General features: G+C 41.0%; 1 protein-coding gene across 8 annotated transcripts in view; it reads left to right on the plus strand.

Annotated features, from left to right (window-relative positions):
* The window catches only part of LOC100116365 (dynein heavy chain, cytoplasmic), a 631,875-nt gene that overhangs the window by 448,359 nt on the left and 158,045 nt on the right, over window positions 1–25,471 (plus strand). For all 8 annotated transcript variants that reach the window (XR_004228365.2, XR_004228366.2, XM_031933441.2 and 5 more), the window contains 2 exons: window positions 2,357–2,555; window positions 19,523–19,640. Coding sequence is in view for 6 of the 8 variants with exons in the window: in XM_031933441.2 (XP_031789301.2) it covers window positions 2,357–2,555; window positions 19,523–19,640 (317 nt within the window). In the remaining 2 variants the exon portion in view is untranslated. The remainder of the gene's footprint in view (window positions 1–2,356; window positions 2,556–19,522; window positions 19,641–25,471) is intronic.

Raw genomic sequence — 25,471 nt, forward strand, 5'->3', positions numbered from 1 at the left:
TTTGAAGTAGAGTATGCTAGTTAGTATGGCTGGAGGTTTTTGGCTGTAGTGTATTCAGCTAAGCTAACCAGCATTTTGTTACTATCTTGTTATTTTTGTTAATCCGGACCTGCGAACAGGGAACATTGTTTTCCTCTGCAGGATCGCGGCGTTATGATGGGTTATTGTATTAATAATTGCTGCATTATGACAGCCTGCGAATTTTATATGTAATTTATGTAACACTATGTAAATTATGTATTTTCTGGAATTGTAAATAAATAAGTAAATAAATAAATGCTAAAATGGATACTTGTTTTATGCACCCGTGGACTATGATTTGCGCTGGTCCTACCTCCGCAGGTAAAACAGTGTTTATACAGAGATTTTTAAAGCATCTTGATGTGTTGGCTAATGTGAAGTTTGATAGAATAATATTTTATTATAGTGAATGGCAAGAAAGTTATAGAGTGAAGAATGTAGAGATTGAATTTCGTGAAGGATTACCTCGGAACGAGGACTATTCAAACGATCCGAAAAAACTAAAATTGTTAATAATAGATGATTTGATGCGCGAGTCAGCGAATAATGGTACAATAATAGATTTGTTTAGTAAGAGAAATCAGGGACGGGGGATGACTACCTACGGGTAAGGATGGGCCGCATCACTTACTTCAGCGTATATCTCTCACCGAACCTTACTGCGGCGGATTTAGCGATACGACTAGAACGCATACGACTAGAGGACGCAATAAGAGACGTATCCGGGGAACTCCTCATTGGGGGCGACTTCAACGCGAGGGCCACGGAATGGGGTATGACGACAACGAATTGCAGAGGCAGGGCCATCCTCGAGTTTGCAGCTCGACTAAGCTTAGTGGTAGCAAACGAGGGAAACACCACTACCTATCGCAGACCAGGTTTTGGGGAATCTATACCGGACGTAACTTTCGCAAGCGAAACGACAATCCGCAAAATCAGGTACTGGCATGTCATGAAGGAATATACTTTGATAGCGCAAAACGTTTTAAAATGTTTTAAATCATGTAGCTTGTAAATGTTGATACATTTGTGAATGTTAAAGAAATGTTTTATTAGCGTTTGAACAACGTTGGAAATGATCGCTATTAATAAAACCATGAACCTTTTTATAAAACATTTATATGATATTTCAAAAACTGATAACTGAAAATTTGTCCCACTTGCCCGCTTATGTGCAGCACGTTTTAAATAATTTTGTCCATAAAACAGGAAAGTATAAAAATTGTATATAATTATGTATGTATGTTGAGTAAAAATAACTTTGATATCAAAGCAATACACAATTTTGAAGGAAGCTACGTGCCAAAGAGTTGGCAGCGGTTTTTTAATAAAAACATATTCTTAATTTAATTGTCGCAATTGATGTGTTTGTGTGTATATATATACATATATATATATATATATATATATATATATATATATATTTATTTATTTATATGTCATCACATTTTTTATTATTGTTTCTGACATTTGAATTATCTCTTATGTATCATTTTCACTTGTAATTATAAATAATGATTGAACGAAATTATATAAAAGTCAACTAAACAATTATAATAAGGTCGAGGCTAACAATTTTGACAAATAATAGTGGATTATGTAACAAGAAGAAAAAGTATAAGATTTTCTCTACGGGTTGGTTTATTTCTCAAAGGAGGATTTCGAGAGGGTGCGTTGAATGTTTGAGCGAAACAAGACGTAGTGTGACTCCAAAAATTACTAAAAACTCGATTGCTCGAGCTATCAGCGCAAAATCGCCCTGATCGTTTTTTATAGAAAAACAATCAGTTATCCAGCATAAAACTTTGTGGTTGTATGTTTTACATAAAAATGTTGAATGTAAATGTTGTAGATATTTTCAATAGCGACTCTTCATGGATAGTAATAATAATAAATATGGTCATAAAATCATATTGTCAGCTTATTTTCGCGTATACACTACGTTTTCTATCATCAGGATAGTACTAAAAATTCTTCGCAAGATGAGTCCTTATCCTTCTAGATCAGTTGACGGGATTTTAGAGCGGAACATTCTTGAATTTATCGCAGCTTTTGTTCAGATCTGACGAGAATGATCAATTTTATTCACGTACTATTGGGTGGGGAAATCATGTAATAGGTTATAAGCAAACTAAAAAGACGAAGCCAATCATTTTTGTTTGTAATATTTGAGCTTTTAAGGAGGTTATAAATGTGAAAATCAAAATTTGAGAAATCATAAATTATTATAATATACAGGTTCCATGTTATTATAGAGTATGTGTACTGTTACAATATACAGCATTTTATCGAAAAATTACATTTAAAAAAACATTGATTTACTGTATTTTTTCAGCCGTAAAATCAATAAAGAAGCAACATTTAGTTGAAGTTCGATCAATGGCTAATCCTCCTGCCATTGTGAAAGTTGCATTAGAATCAATTTGCCTTCTACTGGGCGAAAATGCAAGTGATTGGAAGTCGATACGTGCAGTGATAATGAGAGACAATTTTATCAATACTATAGTCTCCAATTTTAGCACAGAAAATATTACGTAAGTGCAATTATTTTCTAATTATAAACTAATTTATAACCTGTACGAAATGTCATTACTCTGGTAGAATTTGAACAGTTCCCTTCGCGTATTCTTTACAATGAAAACTTCAAAAAACTAGTCAGAAATGTAGCTAATTCGTCGTGTTAAGTCTACAGCCCCCCTTAGTTAGCAATAGCGGACAAGCCATAAAAACTACACTTGATCTCTTCAAACCCAGCGGATCAAGGAAGCTCCTTATGGCATGTCCGCTATTAGATACCGAGGAGGCGCTGTAGATACGAGAAAAGGTGTTTCTAGGATCATCACTAAAAGAGAAAGGGGGATATCTTTCGTACTTGTAAATCCTTAGGCGTATGCCATGCAACCTACCAGTAGGTAAGAGATGCAGCGATATGATGTCAATACAAATTTGCACGGCAGTATATGAGTCAGGGTCGAGGGCTTCAAGACTATCCCTGAATCCCAAAGAGATATTGGTGGAAGCTGAATATCATATAAATAAGAATAACAGTAACTAAACAATGAGGTTCATTACGTAATCAGAATTAATACAAGGATTGTAAGGGGTGAGGTAACCTAGACACATGCAAACCCTGGTGAAAATATTGACGTGATTTTGTGATATATTAAAATTACGTATTTCTTCATGTAATTTTGATATGTGGAGTGTGACGTTAGTTTGTTATGTATTGATTTTAAACGTTTCATAACGACTTTTGACAAAAATTAAAATTTTTCAGCTTCATGAAATATTTTTACGTAAAATTAGTATGTTATTTATTTACATAAATATTTAGTTGTATATACTTACTACTAAATACTCTTAGTTACTTTGAATTTGATAAAATGAGTGGCCATATAGGTGCTACCATGCGGACGGTAGTGCGGAAAATGGGGGCTAATAAGTCATAAATATTATTTTTTATATTCTTTAATTAAGTGAAAGAATTAAAAATGATAAATTTGTAAGGCATAAATAAGCCTCCATTTTCCGCACTACCATCCGCATGGTAACATCTATATGACCACTCATTTTCACACATTTTAAGTATTTAAGAGAATAATTATTTCAAACTAAATATTTATGTAATTAAAAAACATACTAAAATCACGTAAAAATGTTTTATGAAGCTAAAATATTTGAATTTTTTTTAAAGTCATACAATTACTTAACAAAACGTTCGAAATCAATACATAACAAACTGATGTCACAAATTACATGATGAAATACGTAATTTTAATACATTACAAAATACACGCGCCTTTTTGCAACCTTCAACGTGACATATAAATCACTGGAGGCTGTAATTCTCTCAACGCTATTTTCTCTGCTTCAACATTCTTCGCTGAAACCTAACCTACAAGTTCGCACGGTTTTTCTCTTTGCTGCACGGCGCACATTGGTCTCAAAATAAAAAAAAATGGGACAAACTCAGTCTTAGATCGAGTATTCAATAAAATTCATTTTTTTAAATTGAAAACATATGTTGATGTACCTAGGAATGGAATAGGATACAGCTTTTTTGTATTATGAACCCGCATATAAGGTTAAAAATCGATAAAGTTAACCTAAAATGAAATCATTATTTCCGCAATTTATTAAATGATTAAAAACAAAAATTTATTCTCCAAATAAGAGAAGATATGGGTTTACCCTATTGGACGGGTTGATTTCTGATTTATTGTATTTCCGACATCGGATTCGGATTCAGCGTCGAAAAATACACCGAAAACCCATATCTTTACTCGCCTATCAAAAATAAGTTGATGAACTTTATCGATTTTTTAACCTTATATGCGGGTTTATAATACAAAAAATCGGTATCTTATCCCATTCCTAGGTACATCAAGATATGCTTTCAATTTAAAAAAATGGATTTTATTGAATACTTGATCTAAGACTGAATTTGACCCATTTTTTTTTATTTTGAAACCTCTGTGCGGCGTCTCTCTCTCCTCAAAGTGATCCACGTGGCGCCACCTGTTGAATTAACGGTACACCAACAACATCTCTATCACCAATCTCAGGTCGGTCAATTCTTACCTACTCGACAAGCACTCCATGTGGTTTCGAGAGTACTAAGTCTCTAGCTCTGTCGGTAACTTACACTACTACCGTCTAACACTCTCTACGTTATTGACTGCCAGTAAGTTGTCGACAGAGACACAACAACATCGAAAATGAGCGGAAATGGTGAAAAAAAAGGGAGCCTATCGTCGTGTGTGCTCGCTGCAAGAAAATATCAAGAGGTAAAATGAGGACATGCGAGTTGTGCGATCGGCAATTTCACACCATATGTGTATCATTCAGATCCATAATGGTGAGGAATGTTACCACACTCGCCTGTGCTACCTGTGGAGATGAATATGCCACTAGCACGCCTAAGACCGCGCAGACAAGGGCAAAAGCAGCAGTAGAGGCGACAACATCTGCCAAGGGCGCGCCTATTACGGTTGTGCCTAAGAAGATCAAGTCGGCACCCGCATCGCTTGCTGGCTCCAAAACTCAATCGCCTACGCGGATCTCTGCAGCACAGTCGACAGCTATCGAGACGTCCCTGAAGGGCATCTTTGCGGCGCTGAAGGATATTTGGAAGGTCCAGAACAAGGCCCTTCAGGCACAAAACACCGTGTCTGAAAGGGTCTCTCGGATTAAGAAGAGGCTTGGCCTTCTAGAAAACCGACTCAAAGCCCTTGACGACTTACCTGCGCTTGAGACTCGACTGAACAACATCGAGTCTTCCATCTCTAAACTGCAGGCACAATATCAAGAGCTATCGTTAAGGAGCCCCGCAGCACAAGATAACAACAACATTGCTCCTGCCTCTGAGGAAATAAACAACCTTTGCAGCGAGCTGGCTGAAGTTCAGAGGAGGCAGAAGCGTTCTTTACACAATGTGATGGTCATTTCTGGCCTGGCCTAATCACAGGAAACTCCGCTACAACTCCTGGCTTTCACCGTCCTGGCTGCACTACATTTCACGGTCCTAAGACGGGATGTGGCATCCGTCAGGACCATGGGGAGACTTGACGCAACTACTACTAACGCGCAAGATGACTGCAGATTTCCACCGTTAACTGTCACTCTTTCTCTTCCAGTACGCTGGCCCGCTCAATCATCGTGGCCAAGACCAGGAGACGCAAGATTTACACTAGTGAACTGGATGTTGCCCTACTAGAAGAAGCGAGAGCTCTCTGCCCAGATTATCAGGGGCTCATTAACATCAATGAGGTGCTTTCTCCAGACGTCCACAAGCTGCGTATTAAAGCTAACCTAGAGGCAAAGAGAAGAAGGGGATGCGACGATAGGATCTACATCCGCTCTGGTGAGGATAGTGAACGGGCCACTATCACCTCCACTGATGCTGAACTTGAAGCTTTTTTTGCCCGGAAGCCGCTAATAGCCAATACGAACATCGCACACTAAAACACAAACATATCAACTCACCAAAACCACCATCTAAATCATCTAATACATCCACATCTGCTTCTAAAGCGTCCCTGTCTGAGGATCTGAGGGTCTCTCTCATTTCAATGCAAAATCTCTTACGGGTCACATTGAGATGATCAGGCTCTTCTTGTCCACTCATTCCTCCTTTCACGTAATAGCTGTGACTGAGACTTGGCTGAGTGACAAGGTAACATCCATCCCTTCACTGGATGATTACATAATGTACAGAAGGGACAGAAACAGAAACGGTGGAGGTGTGGCCCTCTACATTCATCATTCACTGACAGCTAGCGTTATCTAGTCATCTGACGGCGAATGGTCAGACAAGCCAGGTAAGCCAAAGAATCTGTTCTGTGAGATCTCTGCTAAGGGAGTATCGCCCATCTTCGTGGGGGTTGTGTATCGTCCTTCGCATGCAACCTTTATCCAAGGATCTAATTTCATTGAGCAACTAACAACGCATATGCACAATTACTCCACGAAGGTCATCATAGGTGATTTTATTTCTGATCAACTTTCCTCATCTGAAGACGCCAATTTCATCAGGGCCTTCATTGATGAGAACTCTCTTACTTCTGTGCCATATGGTGCAATATACCACAGGCAGAACTCTAACACCTGGTTTGACCTATGCTTAATCGATGAGAAGGATTGCCTGCTCTCGCACTGGAAGACGGACACTCCTTTCATACACGGACATGACCTTATCACGGCCACACTCGATGTACAGATTCCACGCCACGTACCTGTTACATACTCTTACAGAAACTACAAAGGAATCTGTTCTGAGAAGCTAAGGCACTTTCTTATTGCCTGTGACTGGTCATCCCTCCCACGTCAAGTTATCACTTGACGAATGCATTACCATTCTTAACGCTAACTTAACAAACGCCATAAATCATCTTTCCCCATTAAAGACTGTGACACTAGGACGTTCACCACGGCTCTTCGTGACCTTTTGATTATGCGGAACAGACTCTACAGGCGTTTTCGCTAAAGTCGATTACCTTGGGATCTATACTTTTATAGAATCGCAAGGAACGACGCTCATAGACAGGTTAAGAAGACTAGGCTGAATTACTACTTTTCACGCTTGTCTACCTTGACCGACGTTGCAGAGATCTAGAGAGAACTTGAAAATCTTGACATTACCACTTCTAAATCACCTTCACCTGCTTGGTTCTCTTTAGATGCTCTCAACAAACACTTCAGTTCCATCTCTAATAATCCTCAAGCTCCATCTGTTGTGGAGTATCCGTAAACTGGAGAGTCTGGACCTCACTGAACATTTTATCTTCAGGGCTATTACAGAGTCGGATGTGTCGGCTGCTACATCACTGAATATTAATCTTGGAACGAGTGAAAGAACTCAGAGTGAGTTCCAACAAAAGGAAAGGGTTGAGTGAGTGAAGGGTTCTTTTTAATTAACACACACGATTTCGCGGTACACAAAAAGCACTTGCTTTGGCGTAAAAACCCTCACGGTTTAGAGGGAAAAGCCTCAGCAAGTGTAAGCTTTATTGAAAATAAGGAAAGGGAAACTATACAAATAAAAGAAAGAGAACAGTGACTCTAAAAGAGAAAAAACTCAAGTGAAAGAACGCACGCAAACGCAAAGACGCGAGGTACCTTTTCCGCACGCAGAGAGAGCTCTCTTACCGCAAAGACGAACACAAAAACCGCCGCTGAAGAGGGCGTTGAGCAGGCCTCGTCGTAGTCCGCCGCTGCTTCCGTCCTGGCCTGGAGGTCTGGAAGCCGGGCCTGGGGAGCGAAAGGATGGTCCGCAACCGTGCACCAAGCGCGCCCCGACGTCTCGGGGAGCCAGACGCTTGGCACGAGGGCAACAAGGGGTGTTGCCGCTGTTCGCTCGCCCCGAAGGAGTCACGTACAACACGTGGACACCTTCGCCAACAAACCTTAAGACTATCGCCTCGAGGCACACTCACACACTCGCACAAATACACACACGCGAACGACGCGATCGCGAATTTTCCGCTAAACACTACCAACACGGCGCAGAACGAGGTGAAGAGTGATAGCTCTGAGAAGAACAAGTCACTGGCTCACCGTCAGAAGACAAAAAAAATCGAAAAGCGTAAGGAAGCCAAACGTGCGAAGCGCTAGGCAGTCCGAACAGGAATCCGCGCGCGCGGGCCCTTCGCGCGCTCGCAAGCTGGGCCGGCGGCGCGCAACTCGACGCATGCGCGCGCGCTCTCAACGTCGCAACGGAGAGCGAGCAGCGGCGCGAAATTCAAAAAGTCTAAATTTACACCTACACTACTTGAACGAATAAAACGAACTGAACAATCACAATTTTTTTGTGATATTGGCTGCAAATTGAGTGATATAGTAAAACCAAATAATTCCGAATTTTAACAACCAGATACAAATCCAAATACAATATTTCTTAAACTTTTCAGTAATAGTAAGGTAATAAATATAATCAACAACCTGAAGCTATAAAGCGGTGTTGTTGATATAATAAATAGTACGTTTACAAGCCGCAGTACTACAACCACACTAGGCCAAAGCCCTTTGTGCACACTATTTTTTTTTGTCACGCATGTACTGATTTCCGCGTTTACACACACGCATATGCACATATGTACATAATCATACACACACATATACGTATATTTGATGTGAACTATTGACCATTTTCTTTAAAATATTTTAGCGGGCGTTTTTTGTTTTCTCATGCCCGCAAATGCAGCATATGCAAACAAAAAAAAAATGAGAAACGCCCGCTAAATAGGTACGAAAAACGCGAAAATCGTGCTTGTGTTACAAAAACAATATTTTATTCAAGCATCAATTTGATTTAGAAAGAATATTGGCTTTAAGGATGTGTTAAATTATATTATGAAAGTATTGTATAATAATTTGGATAGGAATATACCAACAATTGTTTTTTTCCTTGATCTGGCCAAGGCTTTCGATACGGTCAATCATAAATTAGTACTTAAAAAACTTGATTGTACAGGCATTAGGGATCAGGCTTTGGATCTTCTTTCAAGCTATCTTAATAATAGATACCAGACAGTTGAAATCAAAGAAAGTAAAAGTGATAATTTGTTAATAAACACAGGTGTCCCTCAGGGTACTATCATGGGGCCACTACTATTTATTCTTGCAACGATGCTTTTTTGCACGTCGCATGAAGGCAAGACAACCGAGCGCGGAGAACCACTGGCGACAGATAACGATGTCAGGGCTCTTTTAATTTACGGTTTTTTTAGAAAACGTGTAGCGAGCGGCACTGCTGCGCCAGTGCGGAGATAGGGGTAGTGTGAGTGTGAGTAAGAGAAAGAGCATGAGAGAAGAGCACGTGCAATAATCGGTGCCGAGCCGACCTTTGCGCCGTCGGGGCAACAAGGAGCGAGGAAGGTGAGCTGTGCAAGGCTCGTAGGCGTCGGTTTTCGGCCGATGGGACCGCCCGCAAGAACTGCGGAACGGGAGAAGCCAGAGCGAGCAGTGAAGAGCGCGGTTTTCTCCCTTTCGCGCACTTTTTGTGTGACTCCCGAGCTGAAAACACGCGCCGAAAAAATTGAAAATTTTATTGTGGGGAGTAGAGTCGTGGGGTTTCGTGGGGACGTGCTGAAGAATGACAAGCGAGCAGCCAGTTTGAGAGGACGACCTAGACTTCCCTGAACCATTTTACCCAGAGAGAGAGAGAGAGAGAGAGAGAGAGAGAGAGAGATTTGCAGCTCATTAACATTGTGGTGTATCGCGGGGGTCTCCAAATGTGGTGTGTGTGTGTGTGTGTGTGTGTGTGTGTATATATATATATATATATATATATATATATATATATATATATATATATATAGCTAAAATAGCCAAAAGATGTCCCCCTTCGAACCCAACAAATTTTATTTGAAACATTTTTTTCTCAGAGCAAATTATTAACCAGTTCTAGGGGGTGGTAAATTAAAATGGGACACCCTGTATATATATATATATACAGGGTGTCCCATTTTAATTTACCACCCCCTAGAACTGGTTAATAATTTGCTCTGAGAAAAAAATGTTTCAAATAAAATTTGTTGGGTTCGAAGGGGGACATCTTTTGGCTATTTTAGCTGTGACCTTGAACATGACCTTCAAGGTCATTTGAAAGTCAAGACCAAATTTTCATATGAAATGTGCATATTTTTATGGCGGATTCGGATTCTACTAAAAAAGAGAAACACTTTTTGTCCGAATCATTTTTTGAAAAAATCCCAAATTTTTGTTGTAAACGGCTTTAAAAAAGTTGAAAAAATCACTAGATATCTCTTATTGCCCCACCCTTTAAAAGAAGTTAAAAATTTTACATTTTATCCGAGGAATTAGAAACGTACACAATTTTACAAATTTAAGTCCAAGTATGACCTTAGCCATGAACTTGTCCTTAACCAACAAGGTCATTCGAAGGTCAGTCAATTTATTTAACGGTAATCCTCGATTTTTATTCCGGCAATTGAAGCTTGGCTATGACCTTGACCTCGAACCTTAAATTCATTTTAAGAAAGAACCATCACTTTAATGGAAAATACTCTCTTTTTCAAAGAAATGAAATTACCAAAAAATTTATTAACAGAACCAAAGTTCATTAGAACGCTAATCTGATTCATTTTTTATCACATGGGGGAAGTTTGCAATCTTCGGGGTGTGTTTGACATTCTCTGGGGCAAGTTTGCAATCTTCGGGGTATGTTTGACATTCTCTGGGGCAAGTTTTACGTCATCTGCGGAAAATTTGACATCATCTGGGGCAAGTTTACGGTCACAACTGGGACAAGTTTGACATCATCTGGGGCAAGTTTGAGCAGTAAGGGGCATGTTTTCAACTGAGAATCAAAATCAAGCTTAGTTTTTTTAATGAAAATTGTACATATTTTAAATCATATTCAGATTCTCTGATAAAGTACGCATCTTTTTAAGAAATATTTTTCTCGTAAATGCTTTATTTCTCGCTAAAAGACATCTTTTTGCTTCGTTATCGTTCTATTGGTAAAGCTTGTAAATTCTTACAGCTCCTCAAAGCTTCTCATCATTAGGTTTTCATTGACTTTCTGAATTTCAGAGCAGAAAAATACTTATAATAAATTATTTCTAGTAAGATTAAATATTCCCTAAAAAATCTACCTACAACAGATAATGGCTGACTACACGCCAGTAGAGATAGTCAACATGATCAAGATTCTGGGAGAATGTCACGACAATTACAAGGCTGCAGCGAGGCTGTACGCTGAAAGGTATCCGGACGCTCGTCATCCTACTAGGAGGAATATTAAACTTCTAACGATAAGAGCTCAAGGAGGTAACTTAAGAAGGAAGAGGCGACGGACGGGCCCAAGAGAGCATATTGCACTTGGGGTTCGTGCTGTAATTGCCGAGGATCCTCATATTTCGACGCGACAAATTCAGCGAATGCATGGAGTACCCAGATCAACAGTTTCCCGTTTATTGCGTCATTTTAGATTTCATCCATATCACTTGCACCTTACACATGCCATTGAGCCTGGTGATCCTGCCAGGCGACTTAGATTCTGTCAATGGGCGGAAACACGAATGCGCATAGATCCATTTTTCTTTGATCGGACTCTCTTTACAGACGAGGCAAAGTTCGACAATATGGGAGGAGTTAATCTTCATAACGCGCATTATTATGCAGAAGAAAATCCACATTGGCAGCGAGATCACCGTACACAAAGACGGTGGTCAATTAATGTTTGGGCGGGCATATTTGGGGAATACGTTGTGGGTCCAATTTTTTATGACCGTAATTTAAACGGCGAGCTTTATTTAGATATTCTCGAGAACCAAATTCCACCTCTTCTAGAAAACATTCCGCTAGAAATAAGGCGAGACATGTGGTTCCAGCAAGATGGTGCTCCCGCTCATCGTAGACTACTTGTCAGGAGATTTCTGAACGCGACATACCCAAATAGTTGGATTGGAATTGGTAGTCCAATCTGTGAATTCCCTGCGCGATCGCCAGATTTGACCCCATTGGACTTCTTTCTGTGGGGGGCCGTGAAGCAGAGAGTTTACGCGGAAGCCCCGACGACGGCACAAAATATGATGGAGAGAATTGTTGCAGCATTCCAGGCGTTCACCCCACAAACATTAATAGATGTCCAAAGAAGTTTTCGGCAGAGAATACAAATGTGCATTCAACAAAATGGGCAATTGATAGAGCACTTGAGGCGTTGAAATTTCCGTGACTAGCTGAACGAAGGGGTCTTGCCTCAAGTGGCTGGACGTGAAGGTCTTGCCTTAAGTGGTTGGACGTGAAGGTCTTGCCTTAAGTGGCTGGATAGGGTCTTGCCTTAAGTGGTTGGACGGGGTCTTGCCTTAAGTGGCTGGACGTGAAGGTCTTGCCTTAAGTGATCAAAAGGATACCTCTGTCTTTGTTTGAAGCTAATAACATTCATCTAAAACAGCTTATTTCTAGGACAAATTCTCTTTTCAGTTAAAGGGAGAGCTACCTATTGATGATCAAAAAATGGTTAAGACAAAAAGTGTTACTTTTTTGGTAGAACCCGAATCTGTGATAAATCTTATTCAAATGACCTTGAAGGTCATGTTCAAGGTCACAGCTGGAATAGCCAAAAGATGCCCCCCTTCTAACCCAACAAATTTTATTTGAAACATTTTTTTCTCAGAGCAAATTTTTAACTTCTTTTAAAGGGTGGGCAATAAGAGATATTAGTGATTTTTTCAACTTTTTTAAAGCCATTTACAACAAAAATTTGGGGATTTTTAAAAAAATGATTCAGACAAAAAGTGTTTCTCTTTTTTAGTAGAATCCGAATCCGCCATAAAAATATGCACATTTCATATGAAAATTTGGTCTTGACTTTCAAATGACCTTGAAGGTCATGTTCAAGGTCGCAGCTAAAATAGCCAAAAGATGCCCCCCTTCGAACCCAACAAATTTTATTTGAAACATTTTTTTCTCAGAGCAAATTATTAACCTGTTTTAGGTGGTGGTAAATTAAAATGGGACACCCTGTATATATATATATATATATATATATATACGGACACACACATTTGGGAATCATGGGAAGTGTGTCAGCTCAAATAAATGTCAACATTCTTGATAAAAATGTAACTAGAGTAGATAATATTAAATATCTAGGAATTGTCTTTGACAGCAATCTAAAGCGGGACAGCCACATTCAATATATAATTGAGAAACCTAAATACCTAGTGTATATTTTTTATAAAATTTCTAAATACATCTTACGGAGACACTCTGAATTATCTATTACGCATTCTTTCATCGCGTTATGAGCTATGATATTATCGCTTAGGGTGGAGCCTATAGAAATTATCGAGACAAATTACAATAACTTTAGAACAAAATTTTAAGAATTGTCAATAAAAATAATTTTCTAGTGAATGAAAATCCATTAAATATAGGACAACTTTTCACCCTAGAATCTCTGAATTGACATGACCATAATCTTAAAGACAAATATTTAGCATCAGATAGTGTTACTAGAAACAAAAGTATTACTATACCTAGAGCAAACAAAAGAATTAGTAATAAAAATAGCTACATGAAAGCAATCACTATTTTTAATGCGCTCCCAAGTGATCTGAAAGCATTGGATATGGAAAAATACTCCCGAAAGAGAGTAATAAAAGCTCCGATAAAATGTAACTGTGAGAGTTTAAAATTATAAACTTGTTATTGCGGCGCGTGCGCAACTAATTTTATTTCAACAACTAATGTAAATGTATAATAATAGTAGTATATAAATAGTTTTAAGTTCTAATTTTAAGTTTGTATATTGTCTTGCTTCAAAACTTCTAGAAAATACTTTTGGTGTGTTAGAAGTTCAAATCAAGTGTTTTTTGAAAATGTCCGTATGGAGTGTGAGTAATATTTCTGGAACAACTCCGTCAATATCAATAAAATTTGACATGCATATATATTTTTGAATTCTGAATTCGAGAAAAACAGTTATTTTTTATTTTCTCAACTATATTCTTTTATGGCCATTTTTTGATTTTTGAAAAACACTATTTTGCGTTTTTTCAAAAATGCTTCAAAATTTTATTTGGTGATTCACCATAAAAAATTATATATAAATTTATAATTATATATATATATATAATCTTAGCAGCAGATAGCTTTTTTATGGTGAATCACCAAATAAAATTTTGAAGCATTTGACTACATTGTTTTAGAGATATAAGGAATTCAAAAAATTAAAAATATATATATATATTGTAACGAGTTGAGCACCGAGGCTAACTCGTAGCGGTATGAGTACCGCTCCGCCGCGCCGAAACAGCGTAGATTCACACGCGCGATAATAAAACACGTGCGAATTCGACAATAGGCGCGAAAGAGATAGAGAGAGAGAGAGCGAGCGCGCGGGCTAATCCTTCAGGTACGCGCTCAAATAGCTCTCAGCCTTCGGAAGGTAAACACAGGACTTCGCTCGTACAATTCAAAAACTTTCGTGATATCATGTGCTGTGCTGTGTCCAGTGGATCGAATTGTACCTTGTGTGAGTGCGACGCGGAGTCCGGGTAATCCTGATCCTCCTGCCTAACGGTCCAGCGCAGTGGCCAAGTCTCGCAGCCTGTCCAGGATTAGGAACGTCGTCGACGAGAGAGAGAAGGTTTGTGTGACGCGCACTGCATGGGAGAGAGTGTATGTGCGAGTGTGTATCACCCATGCGAGAGTAATCCGGCGCGCGCGACCTTCACGACAATATACGCGTGCGAGCGCGATTATTCTGGCGTTACGGCGAGTCGCAAAGCTGTTGGCGTATTATTATTTCATTATTGTAAATTCACGTTTATTTCGCTACTAGTAAATATAACCATAGTCTTATTATTTTACGTGATTTGTGGTCATTTCTAAACCTCGCTCGCTTACATCCGATTCCTGTTCCTTCCTGCGAATACCGCCGCCTCCGCGGGCGTTATTTATTAGTACCTATCTAACGCAGTTGAGCAGCCGAGCACGCGCCAGGTGGCGCGTAGACCCAGCAAAACAAAAGCAGCTGATATAGCTGCATACAACGGACGTATTTCGCGGGCGGAGAGGAGTCCGCCCGCGAAATACCTACGAAATACGCGAAAAATATTGTAATTTTCGCGATTTTCGGCGCGAGCGAGAAACCGTTGCGAATTTCAGAAGGTCGCGCGAGCGACGTAAACACTAGCATCCCCGTGTTGTTTACGTCGCGCTCAAATCAGGTGGATTTGAGCGGCGTTCGAATTTATTCGTGCGGCGTATACGAATAATTCGAACGCAATTCACACGAGAAGTCTGTGAATTATAATCGGAGATTTTTGTCGCCAGGCCGAGAACAAATATCTGCCGATATTATCACACGATGTAGAATTAAACGACTCGGACTAGCGAAACTTGAAGTTGACACTAGTATGGTATGCTCTCCGAGTCGAATAATTTTCTATTTGTTGTCCGGAGAATTTTAAAGCACTTTCGTTAGGATGGAGAGTAGCATTATTTTTTTCGTGACGTCTCGTGTGAAAGCAGAGCATATATGCGAAATTGTAAGTTGTTTAATTATTAACAATAAAACAACAAAAGACAGCAAAGCGGCAACACTAACGCATGTAGCCGCAAAGTATAGTCCACGCACGCTATAGTGGAGCGAAGCTTGCAGCGGCGCGAGTGTGTGAGAGAGAGTGCGAGCGCTTGCAGCGCTACAAAGAGGCAATTCTATGAGAACGCGACGGGCGCGAGGTATATAGTCACTTCCACGGAAAGACGCGGGATAGTAAACGCCCAGTTTTCAGCCAAGAAGACCTCAAGATTTATCAAGAAGAGAACACACTCGACTCGCAGATCGAGATATACGCGTAATTCCGCGAAAAATATTTTCGTCTTTTTTCGGATTTTTTTTTTGGGTGTATGAGTGCATATATGCTTGTAGCACAAACTGTGCGTTGCAAGTGAGAGCACAGCGGTGCTACGAGTGCGCGTGCCAGAAGCAATTCGTGCTGATCTGGCGTAATTAAAATTTTTTTTACGGATTTCGCTTCGATTATACGAATTCGATTTTTCGTTTTATTCGATTTCGCATAATAATCTACGTCACAGCGACGCGCTTAGGTGTGCAAGAGTGTGAGTAGAAAGGTTGTATTTTTGCAGCTTACGTTACAGAAGACATACCAACATGACGAAGAAAGTAGAGAAGGTCGTCGAGAATTGGTGCTTGGGCATCGACGAAGAAGAGATGGACGATGCCCTCGAGAGTATGCAGTTGAAGCCAAACGGCAAGCGATTAGATCGCGTTGCTAGGCTAAATAGATGGCTCCTCGGATAGTATATCGAGTGTCAGTAGTAACTACGATTGGCCACGAAGACAGAACAACAGACCCATCGGTCCTGCGGTGAACAAATGGAGGATTAAGTTCTCCGGGGACTCGTCACAGAGTGTCGAGAACTTCCTGCAACGCATGGAAGTACGCAGAATGCTGGACGACCTGTCCGATGCGCAGATGCTAGCGTCATTACAAGTATTGACGGATCATTGTAAGTATTGACGGATAATGCGTACGAGTGGTTACGGAACCGGCTCTCCGAATAGGGAGAATGGTCTAGCTGGGACGATTTCTGCGAGTGCATCAAGCGATGGTACGAATACACCTGACGAACGCGTGCGGGTGTACGTGAATAACCTGCAAGGTATAATGCGGAGGATGGTTCCCCGACCAGACACTAGCCAGCAACTGGATCGGATCTACCATAATATGCTACCTAGTCTCAAACGCGGGCTCCAGCTGAAAGATTTCTCTGGAGCAGTTGCTCGAGGCAGCAGTCGAAGTCGAGGCCGCTCTAGCATGCGAAGCCTCGTATCGAACACCTCCGAAGCCCGGTGTAGCAATCGTCCCCGAATACGCCTTTAAGGGCGAAACGCCGAATACTGGAGGTAAAACGCCGGTGGCAGCCATGGGGTTTGCGGAACAAACCGACACCCTGCCCTTAGTGGTTGACTTTCCTGACTGCCTTAGTCAGCCCCTCAGCGAGGACGCTCCGGACCTAGGAAAGAGAGAGGCAAGTCTCCTAGTCCGAAGCGCAAAAGCCAGAAGTCTGGCGAGAGTTCCGGTCAATCGGACCAAAGAGAGCAGAAGAAGTCAATAGAATGCTTCAAATGCCGTGAAAAAGGTCACATTGCCCGAGAATGTCCCTTGAGTAAGGGAAACAGCAAAAAGGAGGAGTCTGCGAGGTTACTGCTCCTTTTGAACTGTCGTGCGAGAAGTCTTCCCGAAAAGAGAGGCACGTAACGGATGGCGTAGCCGATACCTCGCGCGAAACCTCAGATGATTTCGCTGGTGGGTACAAATGGGCATCGGAGGGTTCAGAGTAAGGGCTCTCTACGACCCAGGCGCCGCTATGACCGTGATGGAGTCGTTAGGACTTCAGATCGCCAGCGCCTGCGGTCGATCTTTGCGACAACGCGATGGCCGTCAAGCACAGTGTGGAAATGGTCAGACGTCGCCGATCGTGGGATTAGTGGACTTGTCATTCGACGTCGCGGGTGTACAACGCGACGTAACGGTGGCGATCATGCCTGAAGCGATCAACGAATGTCTAGTTGGGACGAATTTCCGACGCCTGTTCGGCGCAGTCCACGATCCAAATCAAAACGTCCTATATCTGAAGAAGGAGCGAACGATCGTCCAACTTCAGGTTGCTACGATAGCTACAGCAGGGGCGATAGATATCGCCGCGGTTGGACTCGCGTACGTCAGTGACGACGAGCACGCGCAGATTCGTAGAATGCTGGACATCATCCTGCCTTAATCCAACCGTACGATCGGACGGACGCAGTTGATTGAGCACGGGATAGACGTTGGATCGGCCAGGCCGATAAAACAGAAGTATTATCCCGTGTCGCCAAAAATAGAGGAGGAGATGTATCAACAAGTACAAGAGTTGCTTGCTGCGGGAATCATCGAACCCTCTGACAGTGCTTGGTCAAGCCCGGTAGTGATGGTGCGCAAGGCGAACGGACAATATCGTTTTTGTGTCGACTTCCGTAAAGTTAATGCGCTGTCAAAGGCTGACGCATATCTATTACCTAACATGGATTATATTCTTTATAAACTGCAGAAAGCGAAGTACATATCGACGTTGGACCTTAGTAGCGCGTACCATCAAATACCGTTAAAATCGGAGGCGAGACCTCTGACGGCCTTTACAGTTCCTGGGCTAGGTTTATTCTAATTCACGCGTATGCCGTTTGGTTTAGCCTACGCTGGAGCGACCTTCCAGCGAATGATCGACGAAGTGATCAGCCCAGAACTCCAGCCATATGCGTACTCGTACCTCGACGATATCATCATCGCAACGGAGACGTTTGAAGAGCATTTCGAGTACTTCGAGAAAGTGCTCCAGCGAGTGAACGCGGCTGGATTGACGATAAACCGGGACAAAAGTGTCTTTTGCCGAGAAGAGGTAAAGTACCTCGGTGTCCTGGTTAATCACGATGGTTTTCTGCAAGATCCAGAGAAGATAGCATCCATTGTGGCGTTTCCTAGGAATGGCGTCGTGGTATCGCAAATTCTTGCAAGAATTCGCGACCGTCGCGAAGAAAGGCAGAAAATACAAGTGGGGAACAGCAAGACGCTTTCCAACAAGTGAAAGCGCTAATAGCGTCTGCACCGATTCTTCATCGCCCAGATTTCGAATCACAGATCGTGTTGCAGACGGACGCCAGTGACACCGGGCTCGGCGCGGTACTTTTCCAAGTAATCAACGGAGAAGAGCGGGTTTTAGAATTCGCGAGCTGCACGATGTCGAAAGCCGAGAGAAATTACAGTGTCACGGAGAGGGAACGCGATGCAGTCGTCTAACGAGTTATTCGTTGACCGAATTTACACCCCGTTACAATGTATACACCCCAGTCCTACGATCAGATAAAACTGTCTACTTTTGTGGTTTTTTAATGTATTTGTTGTTTACGTATACTTTGTAATATTACTAGCTAAATAAATTCCTTAAATAAATACCTTGAATATAATTGAACATCTGCATTAAAAATGCGCAGAAATCACGAAAAAGCGTAAAGTGATTCGTAAGCAGGCTGCGAAAAGGGGGTCAGAGCTTAGTTATTTTAAAAATAAAATAGGGAGAGAAGGCTAAGGAGTGAAGTAGCACCAACATGATTATACAATATATAGGTATTCTCACTTTCATTATATTATACATGTATACTTATTTCTATGCATAGTCTTGCTCTAGATATCTATAGAGAAAAAGACATGATACATACCACTTTTTTATATGAGCGTAAAATTTATTGTTGCAACAATTTATAAGAATAGGTTTCACAATTATACAAAATTTTTCGGTAGAGCGTAACATTAATAAATACTTGTATGGTATTTTTGCATGTAGTAAATAACTATTTAAATTAGAGGCTCAGATCAAGTTATTTTGCAAAGAATAAAGAATTATTTTTATGCAAAGTTTCTATTAACGTACCATTAATGAGTGATAATAAACTTGTGAAATTTAATTACAGTGATGAAGTCCGAGAAAAAATGAAAAGTAGATACCTTTGCAATCCAGAATATAATTTTGAGAAAGTTAACAGAGCTAGTATGGCATGTGGACCTATGGTGAAGTGGGCAATCGCTCAGGTACAACATTTTTTTAACATTACATTGTTTTGATATTTATTATTAGTGCTTATAATGTTAAAATAAATATAGTGTTACGCTATAGTCATTTTTATGATATAATTTTCATTCATGTTCCTTTGCTTAAGACCGGATATTTCATGAAACATTTGCAAGAGCAAACAAAAATTAAGGTTAATCTGGTTACAAGATTTCTATTGCTTTGAGAAGTTTATATAAATACTTTTATTTCATACGCGACTGATATGGCAATTTTTGTATCTAAAAATTGGAAATAAAGAAATCGGCAACATTTAATTCCTTTTTTTAATACAATCTTATTTAATAATAGTACATTACGATACGTGTGAATTAAATGGTTCTTTTTTACACGGCGCAGTTAGTACCCGAGCGTAGCGAGGGCGCTAAGCGCCATGTAAAACTGAACCATTTAAGTCAGGAGTATCGTATACAATTTTATAGCACAGACTGCTAAAGACCGCAAGTCTTGCCTATTCGTGACTTAACAGCGGATTTTAGCCACATTGTGCTATAAAATATTCTCAAATTGTTATTTTGTAATGCATTGTAAAAGGAACTATTTTAGATATTTCAAATTTAAATACAGTGTTATTTTAATACCGAGTATTATGTTGTATTCTAGATTTATTTTTTAAATCCATTGTATCGGGACTCATTTTTGAGGGAAAACTTGGCAATACTTAGCCAGATCACAATCCCTTGGTGGTGCGGAGAAAACTTTCAAGGACTGTGATCTGCCTGCGTTGCACACAGTTTACTTTGATATCTGCTTCGCAAACTTTATCCTTCTGCACTTTCCTGTGCAGAGCCGGCCACTCAGATTGACGTTGCAACCGATTGTTGCAATGCCCGTGAAGGCGGCGTTATTCGCCATAAGGATGTAGGGAACGGTAGAGAACAACTCGAGAAAACGAAGCAAGTCCCAAATATGATAAAATAAATGAAACAATTACATTGTGCAGCTGAACTTAACTTTGTACAAGTAGGCGGTGAGTCACGTCAACGTCGGCTCGGTGTGGAGAGTATTTCGCGACGGGAATGCGCGCGAACAAGAAGGTTGTTGCTCGGTGGCGCTGCACCAAGTTGCAAAGCCGACTTACCTACTTGTAGTCGACGTTTTCAGTAGGTGCGCACCACACATGACACACTCGGCGCTGGTGATGTTGGCTTACTCGCGGGAGCCGACGTCCTCTCGTCCATTCGCTGGTCGACAGGCCATCGTCCTTTCCTGTGGTAGCAGGAGTTAATCGAGACGTCTTCCTCTCACGATGACACACACTTTCACTCTTCCACACGCTATCGGAAGTTGCTCGCTGTATAGTCAGTCTCACGCACTGGTACTAGCGTTTGATGCTTTACTCGCTAACGCTCGCTACGCTGTAAATTAAATCATTAATAATTAATTGTGATATTATAAGGTTTAAAATTATTAAGGTCTATAATATGTGAGGCATTTTTCTACTTTTTTTTTTGAAAAAAAAGAATATAGGTGCTACTATTTTTGCTAATTGCGAAGTAATGGTATTCTTACCAAATATACTCGAAGGTTATATGCGACAGAAAATAGTATGGTTTGACAGGTAGCGCCGATGCTTTATATAATTTATAAGTTTGTAAATCGAGAAGAGGAATAGCTATGTGGTACATTAGTTTATTTTTAGCTAAAAATATAGTCTGATAGTTCTGCGATTTCTACGTCCCCTATAAAGGTTGCATAGCCAATACTATCCGCAACCAATTTAGCCGATTTAATGAACAGACTTGGCGAAACAAAGTACTGATGCATTGCACCTTGTGATGCATACGTGATTACATCAGTGACAATTTCAGTAACTCACTTATACTGAATGATGCCATTATCTTGGAACTGAATTGCTTTCAGTATGCTTTTAGATTTGAAGTACCGATCAGTTAATTGGGAAATTTACTGTAGGGTTATGCCCGGGACTTTTAATTTTTTGTCTATTATGGTAAATCTGGTCCTTACCAGATCTGTTTATTCTGCAAGGAGTTTAGTAACTTTCTTGGTGACATTGGATGTGATCTGCATTAGATTGTGTGAGCTATCTTAAGTATTCTTATCGAATGTTTCAAACAGTATTTTGCTGATTTGTTCAATGAACGGTGGCACAGAATGTCTGACACGTGGGTCGTTTACAGCACCCACTCCTGACAGAAGCTGCGTGATTCTGCTCACTTAACCGACTGTTTTATCAAGTTGTTTGCGTGAGTTATTTATTAGATTATTGTAAGTACACGGCTAAAAGAGCTTATTACGTATGGATACAATTACTGACATTTATTAATCAGAATAATCCCCGTGTCATAATACCAGTCCAATTCTACTTAGTGAATAATCTTGCGACAACTGGCAAATATACTCCGAGATCATCCCTAGATTGTTTTCAAGTAATATATCGTTGCCAGGGACTCTAAATTCCTCACAGGGTAATTCTGAAATTTTCGAAAATAAAAAGTGCGTGTGAGCACTTACAGTGAGCATTTACACAGGTATGTTATTTACATAGGGTAATCGTTGCTGTCTGGCGAATGTACAATGCTGAAAAATTGCATTAGTAAGGATTGTCAGAGTTAAACCCCGATTTAATGTGACTTTATGCGATCCAATCATGTCGAACATGGAGTTATTAAAATATTGTGCGATTTGTCTGTGTTTATTACACTGAATTTAAAGGAAGACATCATTCAAAATCTAAGAATGTAGATAAAGGGCATTACTAATATATGTTTATATGAAAGCTGGAATCTGCTACGGTGTCTGCGTTACTTCATTGGTTTTATGTAATTGGCATAAAGTACGATGCATACGGCCTGCATTACAAACGTTATCTACGTGGTTCAAGCACCTATTTCACATCGCTTGGGTGCGGGGGTCTGATTCCCATCATTCAGATGATTTGTATACCACTCACTCATGTCCCTGTATTTTATAATATACTATGACGTGCTGCACATTAGCGCACATCGTTTTCTGTGGCTACGAAACGCACATGTCGCCGAAGATACAATCTTTTTATCAGCGCCGTAAAGCTTTGCTTCATGGTGCAGAGAAGCTGCAGTAAGCAGTCCGTGAGGCTTTTGTCTCTGTTAGATTTGGTAAAAAATAATTGATACAAAAGTTTATTGTATAAACAAATAATAGGTTCATTGAGAGAGTGGCAGTAGCTGTAGCTGGCAGTTCGTCTGCTTGCATGGAGTCTTGTGTGTGTGTATTTGAGAGATTAGATTAGATTAGATTAGATTAGATTTATTTGACGTACAATATGTTGTACGATAAATTGTATACAGCAGCAATAGTAGTACAGCAAAAATGTGTATTGTGAAAGTATGTGAAGATGGGTCAAGCGAGAGTGTGTGAGTGTGTGCGTTTGCGTGAGTGTGTACAGGCGTGTGTGTGTGTGCGTTTGAGTGAATGTGTACAAGCGAATTCAAGTGTTTGTGTTTTCAAGCTCAAGAAAGTGCTCTTTAGCTAGTCTCTTGAAACCTGAGACAGATGTAGTGTTACGAATGTGAGATGGTAGGTTGTTCCATAGGTATGAGGCGCTGATATGAAACGAGTTCCTCAGCGTCTCCGTCGCGAATGTCGGAATATCCAGAGATATCACCTCCCCCCTAACAGGCCGAAGTGTCAGGCGGAAGTCAAAGTATGCCAGTACGTATGATGGTACGGCTGTGTTAAACATTTTTCTTAGGAAACAAACAGTGAAATACTTCCTGCGTCCGGCAGTGGTTAGCCACTGCAACTCCCGCCTGTATGGGGAAATGTGCTCATCTCTTCTTACACCATAGATGTACCGAATTCCTGTATTCACGAGCCTCTGAAGTTTTAGGTCAAGTTCCTGCGTCAGGTCACAGTATACGAGGGAACAGTAGTCTATAAGAGGAAACAGGAGGGCCTGCACTAAGTGCTTGCGCAACCTGAGATTGGTGCTTTTCCTGAAAAAGTAAAGCCTGTACATTAGTGTGTGAGCACGCTTACACACCTGTGTAATATCCTCCCTCCACGTAAGCTTAGAGTCGAGCACCAATCCCAGATTACGCACGGAAGATTCAAAGCTGACCTGGGCACCCCCTATGTTAATGAAAGTGTTAGCTGTTGAGGGTAATGCGTTTATGTAGTAGGGAGAGCCCAGGACAATTGCTTTAGTTTTAGCAACATTAAGTTTTAGCTTATTCTGTGCAGCCCAACCAGTAATCCTCTCAGCATTGGCACTCATCTTGTTTGATAAAGAATCGAGCTCTTCGAGGTGGCATTGACTGTAAATTTGCAAGTCATCCGCGTAGATGAGATGTAAAACATCGGTATCAAGGCAGAAACCGATGTCATTGATGTACAATGCAAACAGCAGTGGACCCAGAACGGACCCCTGCGGAACGCCGATGTTGAGACGCCGAGGAGAAGAACGTTCGTTATTGTCACCAACGACGGCCTGCTCTCTACCAGAGAGGTAGGAGGCAAACCAGCGGATGACTTGCTTTGAGAAGCCGAAGGTGGATAGCTTTCTCAGGAGCCTGACGTGACACACAGTGTCAAACGCCTTGCTAAAGTCAAAGAGAAGGAGTAGTGTTACTTTCTTTTTGTTTATCCCAGCTCTGGCATCATCAGTTAGCTTAATTAGGCCAGACTGAGTGCTGTGACCAGTGCGGAAGCCTGTTTGAAGGTTATCTAGTAATAGCCTTGATTCAAGGTATTCTGAGACTTGCCTATGCACTAGCCACTCCAGAGCCTTGGAGAGAAAGCAGAGAAGTGAAATCGGACGGTAATCAGTCAGGGCTGTTGGTGAGCTGACTTTGTTGAGTGCGCGCACAAGTGACATTTTCCAGGCAGATGGGAAACAGGGTTCGCTAAGGGACAGGTTGAAAATATGACTTAGTAAGGGAGCAAAAACCGGCAAAGCTTTTGAGATGACAACCTGTGGGATGCCGTCGCTCCCCCTGGCCTGAGTGTCAAAGTGCGACACCGCAGCCAACACGTCCGATTCCGTTATAGGTTTGAATTCGAAATGTTCCCGGAGGTCAAGACTTTCCAGGGTAACAAGATAATCTTCAACAGCAGGGGCCAGCGGATCATTTGAGATCGCGCTGAAATGCGTGTTGAGTTCATCTGTGGTGAATCTAGATGGTAAGGGGGCCTTGGTGGCAGAAATTCCAAGTTTCTCCAGCTCTTTCTAGATCTCAGCAATATCAGTCAAGGTGGACAGGCGTGAATAGTAATAATTCAGCCTGGCCTCCTCGACTTGTTTGTGAGCATAGTCTCTAGCTAATCTGTAGACGCGTCGATCTGATTCGAGCCTGGAGTCCCTGAAACGCCTGTAAAGTCTATTGCTCTCGGATACAAGGCCACGAAGAGCCGCAGTGTACCACGGGTGACGTTGTCGTCCTGGAGTCACAGTCCGCAATGGAGCGAGGTGGTTGATGGCGTTAGTGAGGTTAGCGTTGAGTAAAGATATGCAGTCGTCAAGTGATGAGGTGGCGAGAGATGACCAGTCACAATCGCTAAGAAAGTCTCTCAGCTTCTCAGCGCTGATTCCTTTAAAGTTTCTGTATGAGTATGTATTTGGTACGTAGCGTGGAATCTGTACGTCGAGAGTGGCCGTGATAAGGTCGTGTCCGTTGATGAAAGGTATCAGTCAGGTCTTCCAGTATGACTGCAGGCGATCCTGCTCGTCGATTAGGCACAGATCAAGCCAGGTGTCAGCCGACTGTTTTATCAAGTTGTTTGCGTGAGTTATTTATTAGATTATTGTAAGTACACGGCTAAAAGAGCTTATTACGTATGGATACAATTA

This window comes from Nasonia vitripennis, unplaced genomic scaffold, assembly GCF_009193385.2.
Source record: "Nasonia vitripennis strain AsymCx unplaced genomic scaffold, Nvit_psr_1.1 unplaced0251, whole genome shotgun sequence".
NCBI classification, from domain to species: Eukaryota; Metazoa; Arthropoda; class Insecta; order Hymenoptera; family Pteromalidae; genus Nasonia; species Nasonia vitripennis.